Below are 9,932 nucleotides of genomic sequence, written 5' to 3'. Positions count from 1 at the left end.
CAACTTAAATGTTAAACATGTTTGCAAATTACATTCAGAATTCGAACTCAAATTTTGATTCGAAAATTTGTTAAACGTCGCATACCTTCCCTTTCCTGAATCAAAAAGTCAATAAATATACATAAACCATTTATAAATCAATATTCGATAAATTAATAATTTTTTCAAAAATAATTATTATTTTTTATCCCGATTTGAGTTAATTTTCAAAATTAATAATATAATAATGTTTCAAAAATTTTTATTATTGAATATTATATATATATATATATATATATGAGTTAATTTTCAAAATTAATAATATAATAATGTTTCAAAAATTTTTATTATTGAATATTATATATATATATATATATATCATCATTCAAATACAATGATTTTTTACATAATTAAATTTTATTCATTTAATCGAGAAAAATATCTTTTAAATAATATATTATTAATTTATCTTAATTAATATCACTCTAAATTAATAAAATTTCATAACCCAAAATACCGTAGTTTCTGAAATAAACTTCTTAGGCTCTACTTGTCCTTACTTGATGATGCAGCGAACAAGGAATAACATTAATTCGTTAGAAACAAAGAACTAATGATAAAACATAAAATAAGACTATAAATGAGTAAACGACTACGGATTTAAAAATAGTTATTTCTATAATCTGCCAAGATTTATGGAAATCAAAGTCATATTGACCAACAAACATTCAAATGCATAAAATGGAAATTTTCTAGCAGATAATTCAGCACCTTCTGACCGATAACATTACTGCCGGAATTGCCTCCGGGCCAGAGCTGATGCCCGTTTTGGTATGTAAACCTTATAGCTCACCTGGAAATACATTCCCAAAATTGATTTCAGCATAAGAAATAGGGAAGATAGCACAATCAGTCTAGCATTTCATGGCATAAATCCTAGCATGTTATGATATAATTCTTACCTGTACCGTTTCACCACCCCTGATTACAGACATTGTTTTCTGCTCAAATTCAGACCCATTCTTAGCCTCATCTCTCTGTTCTTTCGAGCTATGCTTTCCAGTTGCTGGATTAGTGTCACTAACGGCCAAAACAACAGGAGCTTCAGGTGGATCAGTATCCGTATGTCCAGCACCTGAATCTTTTTTAACCTCTGGGAGTGTGGGTCTACTTGTCTTATCTGTCTCCTGAGCAAGAAAGCCATTCGGCTTGGTAGATTTGTTTTGAATATTATCGATCTTCTTGATGGGTGATTCATTAACATTTTCATTCTTCAAGTCAAGATTAATACTTTTTTGTGGAGCTTGAAGTCCCCCTTTAAACCTCCTTAGATTTTCCAAAGCTTTTTGCCTCAAAATTAACTCTAGGTCATCGCCGACACCATGCTTCTTATCCCCATCCAAAGGGGCAAAATTAACAGAAACATGAATCTCCTTTTCATTATCAAAACTATTTGTATGAACCTCATGTGACTGAGAATCATCAGCATTATATCCTTCATTTCCAATATTTCCAGATTTCATCGGCAAAATCACTTCACTTTCAACATTTTCTACAAGAATTCTCTTATTGGATGCACCATGTGATTGATCATCCGGCTCCTTACTATTCACTCCTTCATTACTGTCCATGCTTTTGGGAGATGGATAATCATCATGATCAAATACAATTTCTTCTTTTTGAGGATCTTTCTCCCATCTGTATTCCTCTTCATCAGTGGGTCGATTGACAATGGAAATAACTGATTTAAGCCGCCTAGAATTATCCACAGGAACTAAAGCCTCGACACTTCGGTCTACATTGATATCATGGTCTAAAGCGTCGTCACTTGGGTCTACACCGGCATCATGGTCTCTACAGGTACTACAAGAAGAACCACTTGGAGACCTTGCTTTGCGCTCGCTACGAGCCCTGTGAGAATCTCTACCTCTTGAACTTTTTATCTTTTTATCGAGAATCATTTTACTCCTTCGATGTTTACCATCCCCCGTACTGTTTCTGCTTCTACTATCACATGTGGAGCAGCTCTCTGAATCAGAGCTCAAAGAACTAATAAAATGCCTTCTTGCATTCTTCTTTAATGGTTTGTTCCTCGACTTAACAACATGATGTCTCCTAGATCGTTTTCTCCTTCTCAACTCTACATCAGAGTCGGGACTTTCGATTTTTTTTTGAGGCCTTTTCTTTCTGCCCTGAGGTAGGGCTTTCCGTCTTTTATAATTCTTGTTATCATGCATGGACAAGGAATCAGAAGCTGAAGTCATTGAATAATCATCACAATTGGATGAAGCTGAATCATCACGACGGCGCTTCTTAGATTTATTTTTCCTGGTCCTAAAATCAGATTCTGAAGAAGCGGACGAAGCAGATTTGGAACTTAAAGAAATAGAATCAGAATCAGGACAGTGAAGAACCTTGGATTCCTTTCTCCTAGTCTTCTTCTTCAATAACTAACAGTTTGAATAAAGAAAGACTCGGGGTTAAGTCATGTACAATAACAGATGATAAATTACGGCAGAACACATCTAATTGCTCATTGACACACGAAATCTGACTTAAATCTTGGGTGTACGAATCCATTTGAAAGCCAATCCCAGACGAATCGACCGAATCACCTAATTAAATTACTGGGTCTACCATAGCACATCTCTACATCTTTTCCATAAACTCAAGAAACCCTTGAAATCCATGTTCAATTCAGTTCAACACGTGCACTAAATTCCAAGATTCGATTTTTTTTTTAATTCCCAGAGAAAACCCATAAAGAATAAAGCCCAAATCAGAATTTAACTGCACAATTTAATCAATTAGGAAGCTATCGACATACAATGCGCAAAAATCAGACAAGAAGCGAGGGATGAAGACATACCTTAGAAGAAACTTTGTTCCTTTTCTTCTTCGAGTATTTTGTCCCCGAGGAAGAACCTTTTCCTCCCATGGAGTTTTGGGATATTCGGGTTCTTGTGTCGCTTGCTCGTTCAAGCAATCGAATTCGGTGTGGATTTGGCAGTAGTTCTTCAAACTCTGAGTTATTAAAGCAATCGAAGAAACTTTTAAGAGTCGCGTTTCATCAGTGTCGTATGTTACGACATAACTTGTTTTTTGATGAATTGTAATCAGAATCAAGTACTTAAGTGAAACATTAAAACTTAGTTACTCTTTGATTTATATTGAAAATCTTATATTACACAGAATAGGACGAGTATCGATATAGAATTCAAGAGTCCGGCCCCATCAATTATATGTTGAATATCGTTTTCTCATTCTAAGGCACAACAGAAATGTAAAAAATTTAGTTTTGACATTGAAAACATTATTTTGGCATCTTATGATGTAAACAATTCATAAGATGTATAGATCTGATTTATTTTTGTGTATTTTTTACTGGCTCTAACTATTATGTGTTTTAAGTGGATAACTCTTCTTGTAAATCTCTACGAACGGATCTTCCTCTTTCTTCAATCCTCAAATCAAGTCTAAGACCAAAAACTTTGATCCTCGTATAGATCGCACTAGAGATCTAAATGAAGTTTGCATCGAGATTGGATCACCGGAAATTCAGAAATCCAACGGCGGCACAGCGGTGGAAGAGTGGCAGAAAAAATTTCCCAAAAACTATGCCGTGGCCGAAAACTTTGCCTGGGGGAGAGAAGAGAGATATTTTGGTGCACGAAATTATAGTGTAAAAGTTATGTTATTTCATATAACACTTAATAAAATATTTATAAGTTTTGATTCCTAATCAAATCAAGAATCTACTTTAATCAAGATATTGTAATTCTATTATTTAAAATTCTCATGTAGTATTCGCTTTTTTTGAAAATATTATACAAAATCAACTTTTGATAGTGCATGATACACACACATATATATAGGCATATATAAAGATATACTTCAATTATTTAATTTCTTAATTAACTATTAATTAATTGATCAATTCTAGACTCTTATAGATTATTTAATGACAATATTTCACATAGTACTCACCACTATAAATATTATTATTTAATTAGTAGATTCTAAATTTACTAAATAAATAATTGTGAACTCATTATAACTCCGATCGACGCTCAGACATCGTCGATTTATCGAGGGCACAAATCTCGTTTTGAAATTTGAAAATTTCGAAGGACAAAATTTTCCACTAATATATTTTTGACAGATGTCAGTTTTGTTAACTACTTCACCAAAACAGGCAGTTCCACCCTCCTCACTGAATTAGCTGTTAAGCTAACTTTTACATCTTCTATTATATGGAATCAACTTATAAACTCCTTTATAAGCAAATTATTTGATCTCTGTCAAACTACAATCCCCAAATTCAACTTCTTGGACTTGATTATATCAACAAGAACATAAAATCAAATATTTGTGTCAGAGATGCAACTAGCCGTGAGTTCACAACTTCATGTGATTCAGAACAAGATTTGTTCCTATTTGGACTTAAATTAATTAGGCATATTTTTTCATCAGTTCTTGATCAAGACTGTCAGAACTCAAGTTTGATTTCACTCATCGGTTCACGGTAAGAGCACATAATAGCGTCGCCTCATTATCTCCTAGGTATCATTAATAATGCATGCAAGAACCTTAATTTATGGTTAGCGTATAATACAATCCTTTCAACTCATATATCCCGATTGAATCTGCAGTCATTTGTATATCGAGAGTTGCAAAAATGAATTTGATAACTATGTGATATATCTTTGAATCATAATAGTGTCATTGTATGTGCAATTAGGAAAATCCCTTTTCCCAAAACACATGTCTTGCTCTTACCAGAAACTCTTTGTACTATTAGCTCATCAAATTACATATGATGTCTTCACCCGTAGGCGACGGTGAATCCCCAACTACAATGCATTGACATCTACGTATTTCAAAACTATACCCAATCTCGCCACCTGATGACCCTCTCAATATATTGTGTAAGAGGATCAAAGTGTGTGTTAGTAGATAAAGCCTCTACATTGTCTCGGGTAAAAGGACTAGTGATGTACAACCATAACCACGGACTATTCCACTCGATAAGTGATAACCACTTGGACAGTCCGAGGCAGGGTTGTTCAGTGAATCATCAAACAATCACCCATATGTATGAATGGATATCTTCATACCATTACCAATGAAACATGACGTTTACATCACAAATGCTAGTCTCAAGTTCAAGCGATCTTTATCCTTATTTTTTGTATTTGAATCGACTAGGAATTTATTTAGAAAATACGATACGTTTTCTAATGAGTTTCATAATTTTACGTTGCGAGGCCGACCTTATGGTGCCTATAGTATATTCAAGGTCTTTATCTATGTAGCTTGCGTGAGTATAAAGATAAAGTAAATGTCATAATTGGATAACACCGTAAAATATTAATAAAATAAATATTATTTTTACATAAGAGTCAATTAAAGCCCAAGCCACAAGTTAGCTCATTAGACACATAGTCTAACAATTTCTTATTTGCCCTAGCCAACTACCCATAAATTTCAAACTCATTGTTTCACGATGTTTTTCAAACATTGATTCTAGTAAGGGCTTCATCATTGGATCAACAACATTATCTGCTGAGAGGACTCTCTCTCTAGATATGTCTGTTTTTCCAACAATCTCCTAGATTATGTGGAACTTCCTCAATATATGTTTGGATTGCAGATGAGACCTCACTTCTTTTGCTTACGCAATGACACCGGTGTTGTCGTAGTAGACCGAGACTAGATCAATGTTTGAGGAATAACACCCAACTCTTGAACGGAATTCCTTATCCAAACAGCCTCATTTGCTGCAGCCGATGCAGCTATGTATTCGACCTCAGTGTTTGAATCTGCTGTGGTTTCTTTCTTGGAACTCTTCCAAGTGACAACATCACCATTGAGCTTGAATAGAATTCCAGAGATTGATTTCGAATCATCAACATATGATTGGAAGCTAGAATCATATAGCCTTCCAATTTTAGTTCTTCACTTCCGTAAACTATGAACAAATTCTTAGCTTTTCTGACGTACATAAGAATATCCTCCACGGCATTTCATTGCAATGGATCGAGATTCGACTAATATCTACTTGAAATACTATATTCAAATGCAATACCAGGTCGAGTAGATATGATATCATACATTATACTGACTATAGCATACACATATGGGATGCGACTCATGATTTCTATCCCATCACCAGTCTTCGAGAACATAGACTTTGATAGAGTCACATCACGACACATTGGGAGATATCATCCCTTGGAATCCTCCAGCATAATCTCCTCAGTATGATATCGATATAAGTGGATTGGGTAAGTCATAGCATCCTCTTTGATCTATCTTTATATATCTGTATTCCGAATACATAGGATGTTTCACTCATATCATTCATGTAAAATTTACTAGCTAACCATATTTTAATTGACTGCAACATCCCTACATTATTCTCAATTAGCAGTATGTCATCAACGTAAAGTAATAGATAAGTCACTATACGCCCACTGACCTTTTTGTATGCACATGATTCCTCATAGTTTTTAACAAAATCAAATTTTTTGATACTGTTGTCAAAAATGAGGTTCTAACTCCTAGATGCATGTTTAATTCCATAGATGAATCTCCGAAGTTTGCATACTTTATGCTCACTTTATACTAATATGAATATTTCTGGTTCAGACATGTAAAAAGTTTTCTTAATGTCACCATTAAGGAACTTTGTCTTCGCATCCATAGGCCATATCTCATATTCATGTCATGTTGTTATGGCTAGCAATATCTTAATAGAATTAAACTAAAACGGCCCGTATTTCGTATTCATAATTTTGCGGAATTATTAAAATTTTTCTAAATAAATAAATAACTTGCCCAATTTATAAAATAAACATGTAAATAATTTTAACCTTAAAATAACAGCGGAAGTCAACATTGTATTTGAAATAACAATTTAAAAATAATTCAACATGTTAAAATCGAGTTTGAATGATAAAAGGTGCATAAATTAAATCATGAGGTCCTCGGGTTTACTACTGCTGTCCCAAGATCGCTCACTGATTGCCGCCCGCGGTCTCGACCTCATCAATACCTACAACAATCAAGTCTAGTGAGTCTAAAGACTCAACATGTATATATCGTGAATAACAAGTAAATATATCATAAAATCGCATGCAACGTAAAAATAAAGTATCGTAAAGCGTACGGTGAAAATCGTATCATGAATAGTTATAACTACGTGCATATCTGAAAATCATACGTAAAAGCTTTGCTCACTAGAGCTCTGTCATATCATATCATAATTTTCTGGTAGAGATAATGTTTCTAAGCTAGTGGCCCATAACATAACGTGAGCGCCTGATCAAACTAAACCACAGTATACTGGGCGGTAGAGATCAATCACAGCCCTTGGACTGGATGTCCGTACCCATACATAATCATAAACCGGTCGTAAGTCACCAGGTGGAGAGGTCCTCGATTGCGCCTACCGACTTCCAAACCCATAAACATAAGGTGGCCACAAGACATATAGCATATATCTAAAAAATAAACATTTTTTTATGCACGTAATATAATTATAACCTTATTTTTACCGGATGAGTTGGATCGTTCCCAGGCTTGCTGCGACTTACTTTTAATATGTGACACATGCAAATAATATTATCTCGGTTTAAACTTGACAACCGAATCAAAACGAGACGATTAGGACCAACAACCTAATTTTTTTTTTCAATCATGGTTTAGTACCAAACCGAACCAACATTAAACCGACGTTTAACCATGATTAAAAATGCCCAAAACATACTGAAAAATATGCATAATAACTGTAAAACACGAAAATGGATGAAAGGAATCCAAAAACACAAAACACTCTTTCGAGAGTCATTTTGGCACCTTTAACCGTAAATTCTCGTATGACCTCTAAACTCGACCAAATCACAAACGGCCAAAAACATGACTTTCCTAACTCATTAAGGTAGTGTCCAGTCCAAGGCCATAGGCTAAAAGCCAACCAAAAACTCAATCCACCTCCAAAACCGAAGCTCAAGTTGCTGTCAAAAACCAGAAATAGCAGCTTGTGTGTTTGTAGTGAAAATCCTGGAATAAATGACCATGGGCTTGAACCACCGCCCAAGAACTCTTACCAACATCCTAAGGCATGGCTTGGACCATGGCTAAGGGCTAAAAACCAACCACAACCCAAGCAAACACCTAGGATAACAGAAAGTATCAACCGAGAGCACCAAATCTGTGCAGTGGTGTAGATATTGACTTGTTTTGCTGTCAATCTTCGTTCCAATGTTATATCATTAACCTTGGCTCGATCTTGACATGATAAAGTGTGGTATGAACCATGTTTATGGGCTGGGAGCCAACCATCATCCATACAACACACCAAAACCGAAGTGTACTCACACAGCAATAGAAGATAGCCGAATTGAACTTGTATTGTTTTGGTAAAATTTTTATGGATCCGTGAACCCAGCTTTAAAAAAATGGTTTGATCACATCCTAGACATGTTAAAGAAGGGTTCTAACTATGGCTACGGTCCTAGGACAGCCATGATTCGAACTCTCATCCCAAACAACCAAGAACAAAAATCGTGACTCAATTCTGCAGCTTATGTAAAGTTTGCTGTCATTGCTTCATTCTTGAGTGTATGGACTGAACCAACTGACCCAATAACACCCTAACATACTCTAAATCACGCCTATAATCATCTTTGAGAGCCTGGAACCGAAGCAACTCTTGAAACCAACAAAATACAGCAGCCGTGAAGCACCATAAAAAAAACGAAAAGCTGTACAGATTTCTTTTAAGCTCTTTGCTGTCAAATTGCGTTGTGTCACTTGATATATGAACATATACTGATTTAAAATAGCTAATAAAACTTGATTGTAGAGCAAAGGAATAATATATACATGCCTCGAATTTGTTTTGACAAAAACAGTTCAATACAACGAATACGACGCAACGGAGTCGGAATGGAAATTTCTTTCTTGTTTTCTGCTGATTTTCACGATTACAGCTGCTGTTCTCTTCTGATCTATTTCGAAATTATGGATGAAGGGCTGCTAGGTAATGAGGATGAAGGTTACAAGAGGTGATAAAGGAGTCTTGAAGTGCATTTAGTTGAGAGTTACAAGTGAGAATTTGAATGTGTTTGCATTGTTTCTCCTTCCTCTTGCTAGCCGATTCTTGTTCTTAATTTTTTTTCTGCCTATTCACGTTACTTGCTAGTAGAATAACTTGAGGAAGGAATAAGGTGTATTCTTGTATTTGATTATAATTAGTGCATTAAAATGGGGAGATGATTACACCGTAAAATAAAATTAGAGATGGCTTGAATAGGGTGTTATTAACCATTTGAATTATTTTAAATGTTGATCATTAGTACTAATTTGCATTGTATATTTTTATTTAAACCTTGCATTTTAATTGTTTAGGATTTTAAACCTTCATTGTATATATTTAAATGCATAAATAATTTAATTTAGTTTAGAATCTTGCTTAGAATATTGCATGGCATACATGACTTCAAATTTAAATGTTTAAAGGTTATGTTTAATTTCTTGAATATATTATACCTAGATTAATTCATCCATATATGTTTACATATTTTAATTTAAGCTTTAATTAAATATTAACCTAAAGAACTTATTTACCAACTTAGCTCTAATTAATTTATTAAATCCCAAAGACATTCTTTTTCTTTAAATTAAATCATTCTTTGACTTAAATTAAATTTAAGAATATTTTTCTTATTGTTAATCTTATCTCTAATATCCAAACTCCGTTCCGACCTCACGTATTTATCCTGAAAAGATAAAACTAAACATCTACTTTTAAAATAAATAATCATGACTTAAAATTATTAAAATAAACCAAACATTTCATATATATAAAATATTCATTTTTATTTTAAATAGTAGCAATTATGCATGGCTTATACGTAATCAAATTTTCGGGTTCTACATAAACATTG

General features: G+C 34.0%; 1 protein-coding gene across 1 annotated transcript; it reads right to left on the bottom strand.

Moving 5' to 3' along the window:
- Positions 1–571: 571 nt before the first annotated feature.
- LOC140981373 (uncharacterized) lies at positions 572–3,050 on the bottom strand. Its single transcript, XM_073447755.1, has 3 exons — positions 2,849–3,050; positions 942–2,429; positions 572–832 (listed from the first exon to the last, which is right to left on the bottom strand). Exons 1-3 carry the CDS (start codon positions 2,915–2,917, stop codon positions 767–769), a joined length of 1,623 nt encoding a protein of 540 aa, XP_073303856.1. The 5' UTR covers positions 2,918–3,050; the 3' UTR covers positions 572–766.
- Between the last annotated feature and the right edge of the window lie 6,882 nt (positions 3,051–9,932).

This window comes from Primulina huaijiensis, chromosome 7 (assembly GCF_012295235.1).
Source record: "Primulina huaijiensis isolate GDHJ02 chromosome 7, ASM1229523v2, whole genome shotgun sequence".
Taxonomy (NCBI): domain Eukaryota; kingdom Viridiplantae; phylum Streptophyta; class Magnoliopsida; order Lamiales; family Gesneriaceae; genus Primulina; species Primulina huaijiensis.
Note: the sequence above shows the minus strand (reverse complement) of the source record. Positions and strands in the feature narration are given on the sequence as shown.